General features: G+C 41.8%; 2 protein-coding genes across 4 annotated transcripts; both read right to left on the bottom strand.

The window, feature by feature from the left end:
• Window positions 1–350: 350 nt before the first annotated feature.
• Window positions 351–4,882, bottom strand: LOC136541765 (cyclase-like protein 4). Its single transcript, XM_066533847.1, has 7 exons — window positions 4,393–4,882; window positions 4,193–4,237; window positions 3,207–3,279; window positions 2,460–2,557; window positions 1,020–1,090; window positions 765–894; window positions 351–660 (listed from the first exon to the last, which is right to left on the bottom strand). Exons 1-6 carry the CDS (start codon window positions 4,820–4,822, stop codon window positions 769–771), a joined length of 843 nt encoding a protein of 280 aa, XP_066389944.1. The 5' UTR covers window positions 4,823–4,882; the 3' UTR covers window positions 351–660; window positions 765–768.
• Window positions 4,883–4,934: 52 nt separating this feature from the next.
• LOC136541764 (probable protein arginine N-methyltransferase 3) lies at window positions 4,935–10,321 on the bottom strand. Of its 3 annotated transcripts, XR_010780462.1 has the most exons (8): window positions 9,924–10,321; window positions 9,230–9,736; window positions 9,011–9,108; window positions 8,244–8,373; window positions 7,897–8,160; window positions 7,651–7,818; window positions 5,369–6,192; window positions 4,935–4,999 (listed from the first exon to the last, which is right to left on the bottom strand). XR_010780462.1 is itself a non-coding variant. In XM_066533845.1 (7 exons), the coding sequence occupies exons 1-7, from the start codon at window positions 10,200–10,202 to the stop codon at window positions 5,755–5,757; spliced, it is 1,884 nt and encodes a 627-aa protein (XP_066389942.1). In that variant the 5' UTR covers window positions 10,203–10,321; the 3' UTR covers window positions 5,199–5,754. The 3 variants fall into 3 exon arrangements, 2 of the variants coding, with proteins under 2 accessions (XP_066389942.1, XP_066389943.1); XM_066533845.1 differs by lacking the exon at window positions 4,935–4,999 and having other exon boundaries at window positions 5,199–6,192; XM_066533846.1 differs by lacking the exon at window positions 4,935–4,999 and having other exon boundaries at window positions 5,201–6,192; window positions 8,244–8,322.
• Window positions 10,322–20,378: the final 10,057 nt, after the last annotated feature.

A 20,378-nucleotide genomic window follows, 5' to 3' on the forward strand; every position in this document is an offset into this window, starting at 1 on the left:
AGGGGCTTAGATGTACTTTCACATATAGGGAAAAAGTTTTGTACGAAATAAATCGACCTAGAGTATTCTAAGTTAAACTTTCTTAAGTATGTTTCACCAATTTTACAGAAAAGAATACCAATTTTTTTGGCACCAAATAAATATACTATAAAAATATGTTTTATAGTGTATCTAGTAATACTAATTTAGTTTTGATAAATATGGGTGCCCTTCACCATAGATTCGGTTAAAATTAAGATAGTTTTAATTTAGAACAACTCTATAAATTGATTTGTTTTGTGAAGGGGACAATAATAACACAATAGAGTTCTAATGAGATAATATTAGGAGAAAATGGTGGAAGAGTGATGGGAGACACGGTTTCCAGTTGTCATGTGGATGAATGGATGTATTCTTATTTCATCATATACATAATATTTCCTCAAACCACAGTACCTAAATTTACACACCCAAACACGCACACATACTCCACCCCTTTGCAGTGGCGGATCTAGAACCCAGACGGGGTTCAAGTCTGTAAGACTTATACGCTCAAATTTTATGTAGCGTAGATTATTGAATGTTGCTCCACACTAGCCGTGATAGCTTCAGCTCATATCAGTGTCCACTGGATTAGTCCCAGCCCAGCTCCATATTCTTGGGTCCTCAGCTCCCCTATCCCTATGAACACATGCACAAAAACCATATCTCTATAAGCACCTCCAAAAGACTGAGTAGGTAGATTTCAATATCGATTATACAATGCTTTTGGAGATGGTTATAACCATGTCACTTGATGAGGATGCATCTTGCTGGAGAACCTTCAGCACCCCGCAATCTTAGTGGCAAGCAATGCAATGTGTATATTCCAGGGCTAACACGCTCCAGATTTAAGGCTTCCACAAGGATGACCTCCTAAACAGATGAAAAATATCAAGTTCAGTTAATTATGGGTGTGGATATTTCTAATCTGTAAGTCTCTCAGTGTGTGTGTATATCAGATTGCTAAAAAAATCAAGTGTATATGATGGAAATATTACCCTTTTTTCAAGAAATACTAAATGAGCTGGAATGCATTCATCAAATGCGCCCACTGACAAGTAGTCAACTCCTGCATGAACTAAAGGATGTTATACAAGAAGAAAGAAACATGAGATGAGTAGAAGGGAAACATGGGCTGATATTAAATGCTTAGCATAATCTAGTACACATTCGTCATCCAGATCGTATTTTGTGATTATTTCTGTACCCAAAAAATCCGTTTAATTTGTTACATCTTGCTATGCTCTTCATTCATGTGTATTTTTCTTCCTCTCACAATAAATCAAGATCTCCAACCATCCATGCAATTTTAGTTAGGCGAAGTAGATAATTTTGTACCAGCAAAACAAAAGGATCACATAGTAACACAAATAAGCTTGGAGCAAACATGCCACTAAATTAACTTAGTCTTACTACTAACAATTGTATCACAGTTTTGTAACTTGTATTAGCCAGCATGATCTATATATATATTGTGAGCTCAGATCATGCACAAAAGCTCAGACCATATGAAGAAACAACAGGATAAAAAATGTACATCTTTGTATGATTCGACTTAGAAAATGTTGTTAACAATGTCCGAGTCTTTCATGTATAAACATTGTTTAAACCATTTGCTTAAACTTGGAGTAATTGTTCATATACAGGCCCGGCCCTGGAGGGGGGCAAACGGGGCAGCCGCTCCAGGCCCCCAAGACCAAGGGGGCCCAGGTATGTACGATGTATATACGTATTGACATCCACCTTGAAAGCTAGTAGCTGCTAGTGCTAGAAAGTAGCAGCTCGTAATAACAATCTATATTTCTTCATTATACTTTGTTTCATTTGCTTCTTTTGTCTGTTTATTAAATTTCAACACCACCATGTTATGTCAAAAATAGTCTTCCAGAAATGAGAAAATGAGACCAAAAAGAGTAAGAAGAAATAAGTAAATGAATTAATGAGTCAGAGAGTATCCATTATAAATCTTTTAAGAGTCATACAAGCTAAGAAATCTATATGAAACATATTTTTTTTGCCAAACCAGCTATGATAGAATAGCTCCTCAAGAGGAGATCCTTAAAACCCACTCTTATAGAAGTAAATGAATTAATGAGTCAGATAGTATCCATTATAAATTTAGTATTATTGATATGATTTTTATATTAAGAGGGCCTGAGTTTGAGTTTGGCTCTAGGCCTCAACAATCCCAGGACCGGCACTGTTCATATATTGACCTATTTCACTCAATAAAAGATCTAAAATATTGAAGTGCAGAAATGACTCAGATAATGGACTCTTTAGGAATAAAAAAATATCACTTGTATCTGTCGTTCATTTTCATAGGCAACTGTAATGCCTACAATTAACTAGTACTGACAAAAGGGACAAATATTATAAATTCAATAGAAACATTTTTTGCAAGGCCACAAGTGACCCTCTAAATGGAACTAACTTACCAACTAGTTTGATGTCGGTATTATCAACCAACCATTGTGCACCATCCTTCATGAAGCCAACATAACTTGTATCAAATTCTTTCTTCCACATAAGCTTTCTGCATAAAAAAATGTGGTCTTTTTAACACATTCGACAACTAACACAAATTTCAGCCCTACTTTTGTCACCCATGAATATAGAATTTTTTTTCACTTAGACTTCTCAACTATTAAAAAGGGAACAAGATCATTAATGACGAGGCTATTGCAAGATTAATAAGGTACTCCCTCTGATTCCAAATGTAAGACGTTTAGGACATTCACACTATCTCCAATATAACACTTTGACTTGTGTATTTGTTTGGTAAAAGTTTAGTATCTGAAATACAGAAAGTTATATACTATGAAAGCATTTTCCATGATGAAGATGCATTATCAATATATGCATCTTTTTATGGCCAAGTTGAAGAAGTTTGGCAAACTAGAATCCTGAAACGACCTATAATTTGAATTGAAGGGAGTATTAAATTCAGGTAATCTTCATTGGGTCGACATTATTCCAAATGGATCTAATTTAATTAGGTTGGAACTGTTGTTGGTGATATGACAATTACGTGCACTATGTCCAAAACCAAGAAAATCAAAAACAGATTAGCCACTATCATGCTCGGTATGTTGATTCCATCGATAAAAGGGAAATGTAGAAATGGATGTGTTTGCATGTGCCTATGCATGTTCTTTGGACTGTAATATGGAGGTAAAACATACCTGTCTGTATTTTGGGTTCGAAAGAGTACACGTCGAACACCTTTAGGAATGTTTAGGGATGCCATAACATCAGCTACATTGAGAAAAAGAGGAAATATCTTGTGACTTGTCCTGAATTAAACTCATGTTACACACCTATCATATTAGGACCATTTTTAATCTAAAAGCGCTTGTGAATTTTGTTAACCATTCCAGAAGCCTTTTTTTTGTAATCATCAATTGAAAGCAGATAGACGACTGTACACTACGGGATGTTAGATAATGCATGGTCATTGAAAACCTAAGCTAAACACCATGATATCCACCTGCAATTTAGAATTTTAACCGGTTATAGAAATATATGAGAGGGTGTATGGGAAAATCATTTTTATAGTTGTGCGATGGTGTTAAGGGCTATCGAAAGTAGGGACCTCTTTTGGTGAGGAAAAGTAGGGTATACAGTACATATGACGACTAACATAAGATTGTTTAATCAACAGCTCTTATTTATCAAAGCTCTACATCAGGTTTTGAATATTATCTACTATTTACTAAAAATAGCAGGGTTATGGATGGACATATGTAAGGAGCTAGAGTTTTTTTTTTTTTTTGAATAAACAGGAGGGGCAAGGAGCCCCTACCGGAGGTTTTATTGAACAAAGGTAAAGATACAGAACAAAACATAACAAGTGCAGGAAAAAAAGAGAAACAGCAACACTAGGAGAAAAGCTAAGGGACTGGAAAGGGGTAAGGAGCTAGAGTTAGGCTGTCATCTCAAGTTTCATAAAGCATTAAAGCTGCAGGCATACTGAAAGTATTTGATTGGCCAATCTTATTATTATTTTGTTCTAAATACATTCTCTAAGTCAAATTATATAATCCTACAAAAAAAGGTGAGGATCTTGGCTAATGCACTAATTTAGCAACAAAGTATCTACTGGCTGTGTAGTATTTGCGATAATAATACTCAAAAGTATATGCTGGTATGTTTTGTCTCTCTGTTTTACCTGTGATGTTCTTATCCCTGGGAACATCAACCAACAGCGCTGGTCCTGCACACCGTACCAACTCAAAAGTTTGAGTTTCACACCTCATAAATGAAATTAATTAGTTTAATTCATTTCTACTTATTTTTCGAGATAAAGAAACCCTGCTTAACTACAGTATATTATATATACTGAAAGCAACATGATAGCAATATATATACCGTTGAGGACGGCGAGGTCGAGCGTGTCGATGTCGAAGCCGGCATCGTAGTAGTGCTCGAAGACGTGTCCCGGCGCGTCAACGTGGGTGCCAGAGTGCGCGGTGAGCCGGAGCTCCGAGAAGTTGGCGATGTCGGAGCCGTTGCGCATGGACCGCGTCAGCTGCAGGAACTCGCCCGTGCCCTCCAACGACTCCCATGCCGGCATGTCCTCGCGGTAGTAGTGGCTGATGTCCACGATCCGGCCACCGTCGAACTCCTCGCGCCGCTCCGGCGCCGGCACCAGCACCGTTGCTGCCTCTGCCCCTGCCACGCCGCCGCATGCCTCCTCAGCGTGCGCGTAGCCCAGGTGCGCGGCGGGCTCGCCGGAGACAACCGCCACCGCCGGAAGCAGCAGCAGCTGGGTGAGAAGGAGCAGGGGCGCGAGCTCCATGGAATGGATAAGCCTTGGACTTGGACTTGGACTGCCCAGTGCAGTGCAGATGCCACGTACGTGTCAACACCCATCAGCTAAATAAAGCACACTACGACTGCTTGATGCGCCGCGGAAGTCAAATATTTCCACATCATTGCTTACGATCGTGTTGAACAAAGTGTTACTTTCTCCTGGCTTTATTTTTGTGCATAATAATATGGAAAGAATAACGAAGAAAGAGGTTAGAGATACTATACTAGTATGCTACTCCCACTTTAGTAGCTTATGAATGGAGGGCATCATATCATATATGCTGATTCCACAAGCTTTAGTTTGTTTTGTTTAATTTAAAAGTACAAAACAGGTTTCCATCGGTTTCATAAACTAACTACTCCCTCCGTCCTGTAATATAGTACATTCTAGCATTCAAAATTTGTCTTCAAATATAATACATTTTAAGGGATAAAAACCAGTTTTACATTAAATATTTTTCATTTATCAACCAATCACCATTAATCACGTTGATGATAGCGTCTGATTAGAAAATAAAATAAGGATACATACATATTTTATGTTCTCTCTTAATTTGTCTTAAAATTCCTGTTTTTCCAAAGACCGTTGGCCACCAGCTCCTTGTCATCGCTGTTTGTGATCTGTGAAGCGCAACATGTTTGATTACTGCAACAAATACATTATGTTTGCCTTCAACCCCGTCAACATCATTCAACTGAACTTGGGGCAAACCAGTCTGAATTTGATTCTTCTACACCATTACACCCTAACCATTCCAGAAAACCTTCCAATCTGATCCTCACGATCATCATTTTACCAAAATCAGTTGCACAAACTTCTCCATTCAGTGCGCAAAACTTAAACGACCAAAACAAATTCTAATAACTGCTGCTCATGGAATAAGATGGTAGGGAATCCAAATAGGTATAATGATTTGGTCACAAGTTGAATATCTGAACAGGCCAGCTGTGCTTCCGGCCATCTGAACTGATTGCTGTGGTTTCAACCGATATGTCTATGCTACGGTGTTCAGATGCCCTCACAATGCTTATCCGAGACCTGAGCATCGTAGCTGGGCAGTCATCTGTGCCAGCCGATGCAGATGAACCCAGGGCTGATTCCTCCTTCGCCATTGCAATGGGCTCTTCAAAGGTGAAGATTGTCTGTGACCAGTGAGTTGGTGGAGAGAAGGGAGAGGTGGAGAGGACAACAGGCTTCTCCTTGCAGAATCTGTTGGTAAACCCCGTGTCAAACCACAAGACAATGCCATAGCACCAGGTCACTCCAGGCACAGTGGCACTACTTTCGCTGAGCCTCAGTTCAAAGCTTGCGGTAAAATCCATCTCACTTTCCTTCATACTTGCAAGATCAAAGGACTGAATACAAGAAATAAAAGCAAGATGTTAGTATGAATCCCTTAATTCAAAGTGGCATTCGAGCACATTTTACCAAATACTCAAAATATAAAATGGTATAAGAGAACAATTCGTTTTTTTTACAAAACTACACTTTCTAAAACCAGTTTCACAAAACTAAACTTTTATCAACATAGGAACAAAAAAAATATACTTGAATCATTTTGACAAAACTACACTTTTCTTGATGAGGACATCAGTCCTTCAATTCAAACCACATCACCAGCCACAACAGATATGCAACGACTAGCCACTCGCCACTTGGTCTTGTGCACATGAACTCAATTATGTGATTCTTGTAAGGAATGAAGGTCAAGTCATCAAAAAAAATGAGAGCGAAATAAAAGGGGTACTGTGCCACCTGTCCTTGGGCTGGGCCGATGTAATAAATAAAGACCACATTTAGGCAGATTTGGAAGGGATGGGAGAGGATTGTGCAAACATTGTTCTTCAGTTGTGTCAGATGACCCATGCAAGACAGCCTTTGAGAATTCCACATGTGTTGAACGATATTGTTCTTTTTGTATTCCAGTTTTGCCTAAGTCAGGTTGCAGGAATTGAACCTTGTTTTCAGATAGCAAGGTCCATAACCATGCCGAGTTGGTTCTGCGATTACTAAGGTCCCACAACCTGTTCGTTCATAGTCAGATACTCAGATCGCAAGAGTCACCTCCACCTGCTCGATAGTTTTTGGGTCACCCAACCTTATTATTTCTTGTCTATTAATGTCACAAAACTACACATTTGTGCTCACTTCATTTCATAACCACACTCTTCAGATAATCAGATCTCAAAAGTGTAGTTTTGCCATACAGATGACAATAAAATGTGTAGTTTTGTGATAGATGATAATAGAGTTTTAGTTTCTTAAACTTGATTCCTCAAAGTGTAACTTTGCAAAAAAAAAAGGTTGCTAAATAAAGTGTCTTTTGCGAAATTTGCCCTGTATAGAGAAAGCCATGCATCGTATTAAGGACGCATTTGGCAGCCGTTCTGCTCCCGTTTCTAGCGAGAAACAGTGGGAATCGTTGCCAATCGCAGAAAGGACATAGCGATTCTGGAGCGAAACCTTTCGTGCTTTTGTACTACGAGAGAGAAACGGTGAAAAATTGGTTTCTAGTGATTCTCATTCTCCCTTCTCACCTCCTATTTTTTTCAATTAATCCTTTTTAATTAAGTGGGACAAGTTAAAATGGGTTGTATTTAAGTTGTTATTCGTCCACAAAAAGTTTGGAATTTTTTGAAGTATATTTTATTTGATTTTTTTGTGAATTGGAACCCAGTCTACGAGAACCCGGAGCCCTGCCAAACGCGCCCTAAGGTAGTTAACGCCCAGATTGATATCTAGCTCTACAGACATTTAACAAATTCGATATCAGAAGTGAAACTAAGTAAATATGCACAGTCACAGGAACTTACATGGAGTACAGCAGTCTCTGTCACAATATCCTGAGAAGACAGTACATCAACTACAGGAAATCGAGCTGAAGTTGAAGTTACTTCTTTGCCAATACATGACATATCGAAGCCATATACGTTTTCCCAAAATGGCAAGCAAGTTCCACCTTTCCCGAAGCCAGCACCAAGCTAGAGGGTGGATCAGGCATGGGTTATCAAACAGCAGAAAATACAGGACAGAATGCAAGCAAGCAACTGAGGACTTACGATAGTTGCAGTATCTGGGAGAATAGCACCGCCAGGTTTAAGAAAATGATCACGTGCATATAGGACAGAACTTAGCATGGATTCATACAGCAGGCAATATCCCATCCATTCACTCACTAACACATCAAAGCCATTTTGTGGGACTTGTATTTTCTGGTTTAGCTCTTCAGCCTTTGTATGTACAACGCTTATCAATTGAGCACTACCTTGCTTTGGTTCTGCTTTCACGTTTTCATCATACAACAGACCATTATTCTTTGCAACCTGCATCATGCAATACCTATAAGATACTTGTGGTGCAAAGAGGTACGGATTTTAATACAATATTGAAGAGAAAAGAGACATACTTGGGTAGCCACAGAAGCCATCTTTGCACTCCCATCAACAGCAACAACTCTAGATGCACCAGCCTTAGCTGCAAAAAGACTGTAGATAGGAAGCATATCAACAGATGCACCAGCCTTAGCTGCAAAAAGACTGTAGATAGGAAGCATATCAACAGCTGCACATGCAAAATTGACAATTCACCATGCATCAACAGTAGTGATTTACTCATTTATATGACCAGCCTTGGACTTCAGAAACATAATCACTATATAACATGCAGTGCTTCCTGGTCACGATAGGAAAGGTGTTCTAGCTGATCACAAACATAAGTCCATTTAGATTTGCCCTAACTACTAAGTCAATTTTTTAAAATTTGACTAGCAATATCTACAGAAGCATCTTAAATGAAAACAGTTATATGCCACCAAAATACTTTTCACAATGAATCCATAAACGTCAAATTTGTTTTGCCAATCCTTATAAACTTCAGATATAGATGGTCAAGTTAAATCATGAACTAGATCAGATTTGTCAACATTGTACCTACTTATAGGACCTTAATGTGCAACCAAGTCAAAATTATCCATAACCAGTCAGTTGAGTACAATTATCTGACCCAGACCTTTCTTGTGAACTATTATTCCACTGGTTATGTTTTCCAGATGCTATGAAGCCCATTTTCTTTTACAAGATCCAAGGCTTGCATCATTGCGTTTCATGGTTAAGATAAACTAACCCCCATGCGTATAATCAGTAGGTGACCATCATATGGTGAGTGCTTAGATACCTTAGAATTCCTGTGCCGCAACCAACATCCAGTACAGTTGCTCCACTTAATAGGCTAGGATTGCCTAAAATTGCATCTCTGTAAGCATCTGTTCTGACCTGAAAAAGGTTATTCAGAGCATTCGGTGTTTTCAGACCACACAAATACATATCGGACAAGAATAGACCTACATATTTGACATGAACTTGTTGACCACAAATCCAGAAAGAGTTCACCTACTTTATCACCGAGCATCTCCCTGTGGATACCAAATGAACTGTAAGATCCAAAGTAGTTATCATCCACAGTTTTGATTGCTTTGGCATTAACACTAGCACATGCAACCTTTAGGTGGCTATCATTCATCTCATGAGCAAGAGACTCCCTGTCCTCCCCTTGTGTACTCCCAATAGTACACTCTTCATGAAATTGAGGGCTGATATCAGAACCATTTCTTTCTGATATGGTGCTCAGTGTGTTCCCCAGTGGTTCAGCTAAAACCCCATTCCCTGCTGAACATTGTCCTCTTTCCATTGACATCCCACAGTCCTCATCTTCATCGTCATCTTCATCGATTGACAAGCTGTGCAAAAGGGAGTCGTCTTCCATGAAAGGTTTCAAGTACACATCGTCTTCCCATGGCACCTTTCCCTCAATTAGGTAACTAGCCACTGCGTGCAAGTGGCTGCAGAGTTCGGTGTTGGAAGAAAATGTTTGGCCACAGCTCCAGCATTTTTTCTCTGCAACCTATGAATCAGCAACGGCTAGAAATCAAGCAGAGTACGCACAGAAATTAACAAACTTGAACCTTAAACAGCTCTTCATACCACCATAGAACCATTTACTTAAGCAAAGCAATTGAGCTGATAATCTACTGCAGGCATTAACGTGGCCAAAAAAGATTACTGCCAGCAGAAGGGTGTTGCTGACACACCTCGGAGCGGACAAAGTTGATGAGCTTGATGCAGCTGTAAAAATCCAGCCCCAGCTCCTTCACGATCCTGTGGAAATCGAAGCAGTGCTCGGCGGCGCAGTGCTCGAAGAGTGAGCTCTCGGTGTCAAAACGCGAGCTACAGAACAAGCACAGCAGCCCGCCGCCAACATCTTCGCCGTCGGAGCACCAGTCGTCCCACCCCTCCTCTCCTTCCTCCTCCTCGGACCTTAGCGGCTCTTCTGCCTCAACCTCTTCCTTGTCTGCAGGGCTGCGCTCCATTTGCTGCGCGGCGTGGTTTGCAGGGGAGCTCCCTGGCGCACTCGCTCGGCCAGTCGTCTCACCGGTCGCCGCGCCGCCACTCAGAGCTAGTGCCTCACCGAACTAGGGTTTTAGACAGATGAGGGGTTTTAGGACTAGTCGTCCAACCCAACAATTGGGCCTTTCTTAGTTTGCCATTTGCCAGGTCGACCCACCTAATACTCTCGACGTCTGAAGCCCAGTACGAGCTGCTCATAAGTTATAAACCTCCCGTTGTTCACCGCGAAAAATGTTTGGCTATCCACTGTGTTCTTCGAATGGTCTGGACAATCTAGCATTAGTTTATGTATGGTCAATCTTTGTATCAACAGTTTTTTGGGCAACTCCGTTAGAGAATGGTTGCTCTGTGATGAGAATATCAACACCAACGATATATTCATATCGACACAAGTACTGGTTCTAATCCTATTACTTGCATCCATACTCATCAACTTAATCATTAAGTAAGTTCACTCTTGAGTTCTTGTCCATCATATTTAGATCATGGAGACACGTGTATTCTTGTTTTGGTTAGGAACCAGAGAGAGGACCGAAAAAGAAAAGGATTCGTGCAGGCTGAATTCGGACTCCAGGACAAATCCAACCTGTGATAGTCACCACAGTCGCATACGGACTCGGATCGGGACGTTCAAGTACTTCATGGAATCCTTATGAAGTCTTTTTCATATGGATCTAGAATCAAGTCCATATCTGTTCTGAGGCGGCTGCGATGACCGAATTACTACCGAGAGGTTTTCTGTCCAAAAGTGCTGTGTCGCCTTAGTTTGGCCCAATGGGCCGTGTATCAAGTCGGGTCCATTAGAGACACATCCTAGGGGTGGAGCACGACCCCAACACCCTGGTGGTCGTCCCTTCACCTTCATATACCCCTTAGCCGCCATCAAGAACAGTTGGATTTTGTTTAGATCAACTTTAGTTTTCGCTACTTGCTTGTAAGCGTTCATGCTGGATCAGCCGCCTATCTTCTTGTCTCCGGAACCCCACCTTATTTGAGATTGAGTTTGAAAACCTTCATCTTCGTCTAGTAAATTCAGTACTTGTTATACTTGTTCTTACTAGTTCTTTGATTACTTGCAGGACGAGTGCCCTAGTGGCTGGGTGACTATTGGTGCGGGACCCACGGGATACCCCGCAAGGAAGGGAGAACTAGTCTAACTAGGATTCTTCCCTGTAATCTTAGTAGTAGTATTACTCTATAATCCTACTAGGAACTCTCATTGTAAATCGACTAGGACTCTGGCCTCCTGACTATATAAAGGAGGGCAGGTCCCCTTGGATGGGGGTTCAAAGAACAATTGTACAACACAACGCTTTACGATCAATCCAACGCAAAGGCTAACGCCGACCGGACGTAGGGCTATTACTCGATCAAAGATCGAGGGTCCGAACCAGGATAAATCGACTATCTCTTGCGTTAACCGTCGAGTTCCGCATACACTGAAGCCCGAACAATACTGCCCCGGGGACCCCCGTGGCAGGCTATTGGTGGACAAACATCGACAGCTGGCGCGCCAGGTAGGGGCTTTCGGCGACTTTGCATCCGAGAGCTCGATGAACCTCGACAACATGATCTTCTCGAAGAGATCAACCTTCATCTTCGGTTTATGGATCTGCGAGGCAGGCGACGATGGCAAGCTTCAAAACCGTCTCCTCGGAGATTCAGATCATCATCAGGACTTTTTCATTTCGGTGACAACAACAGACCAGCTTACCGGAAGATTCGCGCAGCTCATGATGTCCAATCCGACTCAGATTTTGTGACTTTGCGCATCCGATTCAAACTTAGGTTCCGCTTCCAAAATGGAGTCTTATTCGAGTTCTTTCGGGAACCCGAGTTCTTTTCTGACAAAGCTCCGGAACACGACGTCAACCTATCAAGAATACTACTCGGAGTACACTCAGAAGAAGTCGGGTCCTCTTCCGTTCAGACTCCACAATAGGGCAACGTCTTATCAGACACAGACCAAAAGATCCACCAATCCGGTGCTTAGAATGCCACTGAAAGGAGCCTAGGAAGGTCTCGTTTTAACTATAACATCTCAGGACTGCATCATCCACTGGCCGGGTTCAGTTCTTGAAGATAGCGACGCCCAACTAGTCGACAACGTGACAACAATAGCTCTACCCTACCAAGAAGGAGACTCGATCTATGACCTTAAAGCCTCTACTGAAGTTATCAATAACTCTAGCAGTATAAAAGCCATAGACGATGACAGAACAACTCACGCTAGAGAAGTATTCATGATTCGCCATCCTCGGTCACCATTGGTCCCCCTAGAAGCACCCGACATCAGGTCTTTAGATGAATCTGAATCCAACATATCACCATTTATCTAGGGGCACGATGGTGAAACTGAGAGTCAGGGGCAGGCTAGAGAGAGAAAGAACAAATTGAAACAAGGACAGCAACGCCGTGCTAAGCAGTGAAAGGACACTTGGATCAAATATGAGTCAGACCTAGCCGAGTATAATAGAAGAAAATCAGAGCGAGAGGTCGAAAAAGGATGAGCAGCGAATACACCCTACGATAAGATCCAAGAAGCACTAGAAGAACTCAGAGCGACTTCATATCCCAATGAAAAACAAGAACAGCACCGGGACTTCCTCCGATCAACAGTCCTTAGGACGCACGATGGAAGGGCAACATCTCATGAACAGGAAGATCAAAATCAAAGGAAGTCCACTTTTGAAAGACTTGGACCAAGTGGAAGTCACAACGGAGAGAGTCGAAGAAATCATAGTCAAAACGACCGAGTCGAACAACTAAGAAAGGCCAGAAGCAAAGCACCTACTCGGACAGCCATGCAAAACTACTCTCACCAAGACAATAGTTGGCAAGAAGGGGCACTGAATCGGAATACATAGAAGCCGGAACGCATGATAGATTCCCTTGTTTTGCAAACAGACTTGCTTCAATACGACTGCCTCATAAGTTCAAGCCATCCAACCACTCCAAGTATGATGGCAAGACCAAACCAAAGCAATGGCTCAGGATTTACTCACAATCGATTGAATTGGCCGGAGGAGACGATGACATCAAGATCTTGTTCTTTCCCATGGCCTTAGAAACCATGCCACTGCAATGGTTTGACAAATTGAATCCAGGATCAATCAGAAATTGGGAGGACTTGCAGAGAGCTTTCTGTAAAAATTTCATGAGTATCATTACACACCCAATCACCCACGCAGAGTTAAAAGGACTCAAGCAGAAAGGAGGTGAAAGTCTAAGAAATTACTATCGATGATTTGGTGAACTACGAGCTCAAGTACATGACATCACACAACGAAAAGTAATCGAAGCTTTCTCTCACGGAATCATGGCTAGGTGACAATTTCAAGATTTCTACAAAGAGAACCTAAGAAACAATGAAGAATTTAGACGAACAGTGGAAAAGATGATTACTGCAGAGGAAAAAATAAGAGAAAGATTCCCAGATAGAAACAATCGAGACAACCCGGACAAACAAAATCATCGAAACAACAGACAACAGGAAAGAAAACGTGGACCAGACAACACAGTAGCAATGGCTGACAAATCAAAGAAATTTACCAAGCCTAGAAGATATGACAACATTGAGAACATACGTTACCCCTTGCACCTCAATGGAAAGCACACCATCAGAAATTGCTATACCTTCAATGAAAGATACACTAGAAAAGATAGTAAGGGGAACAATAAAGAAGACAATCAGAAAAAAGGAGACAACCATGAAGACAAGGGATTCTAAAAATCTAGAGGGACAGTAGCAGTAATCTTTGCCAGAGTTCCAGATTCCAGAAGCAAACTCAAGAAAAGCTAGCGTTATGAACCATCATGGCAGCAGAACCTACTACACCAAGATATCTCAATTGGTCAGAATATCCAATCTAATTTTTAAGAGAAGACCAATGGACCAGCGTAGGGAACGCAGGCCATTACCCACTGGTTCTAGATCCAACCATTGCTGTTAGACTGTTACAAAAGTACTAATCGGCGGAGGAGCTGGACTCAACATCATTTTTTCAGAAACTCTAAGAAAGATGGGACTATAACTCGTTGGGATGATCACACCAACAAGCACGCCTTTTATGGCATAATACCCGGCAAGGTAGCAATGCCACTTGGACAAATCACTCTACCGGTTACTTTTGGGACTCCCTCAAACTACCGTACAGAGTTCATCAAGTTTGAAGTCACGGACTTCGATTCATCATATCACGCAATCCTCGGATGCCCAGCACTAGCAAATTTTATGGCAATATCGCATTATTTGTACCTGTTGCTTAAGATGCCAAGGCCTAATGGTGTTCTCTCTCTTTGAGGTGATTTGAAGCGCGCATTTGACTATGATGGTCAGGTAATCCAAATTGCAGCAAAAGTACAAGCCGACAATAGTAGAAAAGAAATAGCCACTATTGCCGTAGAAATAAGCCAAGAAGAGTTAGAGATACCGGCTAAAAAGCCCAGCATCCTCACACCACCAAAAGAAGCCGACGTCAAGCAAATCGACCTGGGCACTGGCGATCCCTCCAAAATAGCAACCATCAGCGCCCACCTCTCGGCAAAATAGGAACTCGCGCTCACCAACTTTCTTTAGGACAACAAAGATATCTTTGCTTGGAAGCCAGCTGACATGTCAGGTGTCCTAAGAGAGTTGGCTGAGCACAGAATTCATATCAATGAAGGCTCCAAGCCCGTAAAGCAATGGCTACGACGATTCTCACCCGACAAGAAAGCAGCAATTAAAAAAAGAAATCACGAAGCTATTGGTAGCCGGATTCATCAGAGAGATCCTTCATCTAGATTAGCTAGCAAACTCAGTTCTAGTACAGAAAAAGAATACAGACGAGTGGTGCATGTGCGTCGACTACACAGATCTCAACAAACACTGCCCGAAAGATCCATTTGGGCTACCGTGCATTGATTAGATAGTTGACTCAATGGCAGGATCCGCCCTATTTCCTTTCTTGATTGCTATTCAGGATATCACCAGATTGCATTAAAAGAACAAGACCAGAGCAAGACATCTTTCATCACTTCGTTCGGTGCCTACTGCTACAAGACCATGTCATTTAGACTCAAGAATGCTGGAGCCATCTACCAAAGAGCTATTCAAATATGCCTTGATGATCAGATCGACAAAAACGTAGAAGCATACATGGATGACGTAGTGGTAAAGTCAAAGAACCCGGATGCACTAATTAAAGACCTAAAGCAAACCTTTGAAAACTAGAAAAGATGGAGGAGGAAATTGAATCCAAACAAATGTGTATTCGAAGTTCTTTTAGGACAACTACTTGGATTCCTAGTCAGTCATCGTGGAATTGAAGCAAGCGTCAAGCAGATTCAAGCCATAACAGAGATGGACCCTCTTTGAAGTATCAAAGATGTGCAGAAACTAACATGCTGCATGGCGGCCCTCAATTGTTTTATATCAAGACTAGGCGAAAAAGGGTTATCTTTCTTTAAATTGCTGAAGAAGACAGACAAGTTCGAGTGGACAAAAGAAGCTAACGAAGCTTTCAAGAAGCTCAAGGCATACCTCACCTCCTCACTAGTTCTCACACCTCCGAAGAGATACGAAGACATGATGCTATACATTGCGGCAACTTCTACGGTGATCAGCACTGTGATTGTCGTAGAAAGAGAAGAAGAAGGGCGTGTATATAAAGTACAATGTCCCGTATACTACATCAACGAAGTACTATCAGAATAAAAAATCCAGTACCCGCATGTGCAAAAACTACTCTACGCCCTCCTGATCACTTCACGCAAGCTTCGCCACTATTTTGAAAGCCACAGGATTACCGTGGTGACAGATTTTCCACTCAGAGACATCCTACACAACAGAGATGCAACGGGGCGCATATCTAAGTGGGCAGTTGAACTTGGCGCTCTTAATATCGATTTCACACCACGAAAGGCAATTAAATCTCAAGCCCTAGCTGATTTTGTTGTCAAATGGATAGAAATTCAACAACCTGTGTCAAGTACCATCCTTGATCATTGGAAGATGTACTTTGATGGATCACTCAAGCTAGGCAGAGCCAGTGCAGGTGTCCTCCTAATTTCTCCAGACAGAAAGCAACTAAAGTACGTCCTTCAGATATTATGGCAAGCTACAAACAATGAGGAAGAATACGAAGCCCTCATCCATGGGCTACGAGTGGCAATTACCCTCGGAATCAAACATTTACTCGTTTACAGAGATTCAGCAGTAGTAATCAATCAAGTTAACAAAGATTGGGACTGCACCAAAGAAAACATGGGCGCTTACTATGCTAAAATACGAAAGCTCGAAAAACATTTTTAAGGATTAGAAATTCTACACGTCCTGTGCGATTCTAATATTGCGACAGACATCTTGCCAAGCTTGGATCAGACAGGGCGAAGGTCCCACCCGGTGTATTCATAGAGGAGTTATCAGCTCCCTCTATCAAAGAACCTGGTGAGATAACCCCTGAAATCTCAACCAAAGACAACCAGATCTTGGTAATCACCACTTCATGGACCTAGGTTTTTATTAATTACATCAAAGAAAACAAGTTGCCAGTGGAAAAAGAAGAAGCTACCCGAGTTGTTCGTAGAAGCAAGAACTACGTCCTAGTAGGAGGCAAGCTCTACAGAAGAGCCGCATCATCAGGAGTACTCCTAAAATGCGTCTCATTTGAAGAGGGCAAAGAGATCCTAAACGAAATACACTCAGGTTGCTGTGGAAATCACGTTGCTTCAAGAACACTAGTCAGAAAAGCATTCCGCACCGGTTACTACTGACCAACCGCTTTGAAAGACGCAGAAGAACTTATTAGAAGATGCAAAGGTTGTCAAATGTTTGCAAGACATGCTCATGTGCTAGCTCACAACCTCATCTGCATCCCACCGGCTTGGCCTTTCTCCTGCTGGGGGTTGGATCAAGTAGGACCCCTCAAGAAAGCAAAAGGCAGCTTTGAGTACATCTTCGTAGCAATTGACAAGTTCACCAAGTGGATTGAATTCAAACCACTCACAAAATACAGCGCAGCCAAAGCAGTCGAGTTCATCCAAGACATTATGCACCGCTTCGGCATGCCCAATCGAATTATCACAGATTTGGGTTCTCCCTTCACAGCCACAGAATTCCAAAGTTGGGCATAAGACTACGGTTTCAGAATAGATTACGCATCAGTCGCACATCCAGAGGCCAATAGACAGGTCGAAAGGGCAAACGGACTCATACTAGCTGGATTAAAACTAAGATTGTATGAAGAACTAATAGACTATGGATCAAAATGGATTGAAGAATTACCCAAGGTTGTATGGGGGCTACGAACTCAAATAAGCAGAGCCACTGGATACTCACCTTTCTTCCTGGTGTACGAATCAGAAGCAGTACTACCCGCAGACTTGATCTGGACATCACCAAGGATAGAATAATACGACGAAGGAGAAGCAGAACACACCCGAAGATTAGAACTCGACAGTACAGAAGAAGTCAGAGTAAATGCTACCCTTCAGTCAGCAAGATACCTGCAAGGACTAAGACGCTACTACAACAAGAATACCCAGTCTCTATCATTACAAGTCGAAGACCTAGTACTAAGAAGAATACAAAAAAACGACGGACGCCATAAACTACTTAGTCCATGGGAAGGTCCTTTTATCATCACAAAAGTCACCAGACCAGGCACATACAAGCTAATAACTAAAGACGGAAAAGAAGTCAACAATACATAGCACATCAGTCAGTTACGAAGATTCTACGCATGAAAACAACTCAAGGGAAAATATGTATACAAGACACAAGAGATCAACGATCATGATCAACAAAGATAGCGCTGATCAACAACATATGTATTATTATGGCTTATCAACGATTCATGATCAATAAAGATGGTCTTTCCACAAAACATGTCTTGTTATGACTTTCTCTAAAGTTGTCTTCATTAAGCAAAATGGCTAAAACATGCATGAGCATACCGGCCGAGAGCAAAATAGCTGAAAAGATGCTTGAGCCTGCCGATGAGGGTAGCTAATAAGCTAACACCTGAACAAAAAGCAAAATGGCTAAAAAGACGCCTAAGCATACCGGCCGAGAGCAAAATAGCTGAAAAATGCTTGAGCCCGCCGATGAGGGTAGCTAATAACCTAACACCCGAACAAAAAGCAAAATGGCTAAAAAGACGCCTGAGCATACCGACCAAGAGCAAAATAGCCGAAAAAATGCTTGAGCCCGCCGATGAGTGTAGCTAATAAGCTAACACCCGAACAAAAAGCAAAATGGCTGAAAAGACGCCTAAGCATACCGGCCGAGAGCAAAATAGTTGAAAGCATGCTTGAGCCCGCCAATGAGGGTAGCTAATAAGCTAACACCCGAACAAAAAGCAAAATGGCTAAAAAGACGCCTGAGCATACCAGCCGAGAGCAAAATAGCTAAAAGCATGCTTGAGCTCACCGATGAGGGTAGCTAATAAGCTAACACCCGAACAAAAAGCAAAATGGCTGAAAAGACACCTGAGCATACCGGCCGAGAGCAAAATAGCTAAAAACATGCTTGAGCCCATCGATGAGGGTAGCTAATAATCTAACACCCGAACCAAAAAGAAAAACGGCTAAGAATAAGCCTAAACATAAATCAGAGCAATTTCAAGACAAGACCCTCTAGCTCCTTGTTCCAAATAGCAAGAGGCTCGGGGGCTACACTCAGAAGATCTAAAGAAGCGCTACATGGTTTCGCTCAAGAAAGCACTCAAACAATGCTTGTTCCTGCTCAACAAGACTTGAAGGAAATAAGACAAGGCTTCCTGAACTCTACCATGAAGTGCTCGGGGGCTTGCCGGTCCTAGGATACTTTTGCAACCAGAGATAGGACCAGATGCTGACCACACTATGAGCTAAGCTAAGAAGAAGAAGCTAGAGATATCCTAAGTCTTTTTTAATACTAACAAGAACGCAAAGTTTGTCGACACAATAGGCTGTACCAAGTTGTTTACAAGTCACAGACGAAAGCCAGACAAGCACTTGACAAGTCAAGGAAGTCTGTCACGACATCAATCTACATATACCAAGTTGTTTCACACGGCATAGACGAAAGCCAGACAAGTACTCGGCAAATCAAGAAAATTTGTCAAATAGAACGATCTACATACAGCAAGTGGTTTATACAACGCGGATGAGAATCAGAACCGATAGCTACCCGGAGAAAATTCTGATCAATTGGACAACACATTTAAAGAGTAAGCAAGGATTAGACATCCAGACAAAGAAGACATCAACAAAGATAGAGGATCTTCATTCAAGAAAGAGTATAAGTATTCTGTTACAAAAGCTGAAGTGCAGGGTCTGATTACATTCAAGCATTGTCATCAGGAGTAGAAACATCAATATTGAGATTATCTACAACCTCTCGACAGCATCAAGGTACTCTTGGCTCTCGGCTTCATCGACAACCTTGGACAAAGGAAAGTCTGGAGAAAGAACCCGAACCTGGGCAAGGACGTTCCTGGTGCAAAGATGGGCACAACGCTTCACGAACTCCTAGAAACGGGTCGGCACTTGGGGAATGAATTGAGCCTAAGAATGACCATCGTCTACTGAAGTCCGAAGAAGGTCGGCTACTGACCGAAAAGACTTCCACAAAGCTTTCTAGTTTTTAGTAGCCATTGCCAACTTGCCAGTCAAGTCCTCGATGGTCTTTTGGGCCTACACAAGATCTCTGTCAGCTCCACGCCTAATCAATCTAGCAAGCGCGAGTTCTTCTTTAGCTTGAGCAATTACCTCCTCAGCCTTGTTGTGGCTAGTTCGAGCGAGCGTCTTCATCTCCTCGATACCCTCCGAGAGCTTCTGCTTTTCAACTCGGAGAGCTAGACTAGGCAATAGAAACAAGTCAGCAGAAAAGAAAATTAGAGTATAAAAGAAAAAAACAAAAAGTCAGCAGAAAGGGAAGCCAGAATACAAAAGGAAACAAAAAGAACCCGCGATACCTTTGCACTCATTCTTCATAGCATCCTTCTGTTTCTCTACCTCTACCACCCAGGCACAAAGAGTTTTCTCCTCCTTTTGGTGCGTCTGATGCTCAGTTTCCAACTCAGCCCAGAGGAGGTCAAGCTCAGCCTTCAGGGCGCTTACCTCAGAAGACAACTTCTTCTCATTTTTGGACAAGAAAAATAAGCCGGTATGAT

Source organism: Miscanthus floridulus, chromosome 3 (assembly GCF_019320115.1).
Source record: "Miscanthus floridulus cultivar M001 chromosome 3, ASM1932011v1, whole genome shotgun sequence".
Lineage (NCBI taxonomy): Eukaryota > Viridiplantae > Streptophyta > Magnoliopsida > Poales > Poaceae > Miscanthus > Miscanthus floridulus.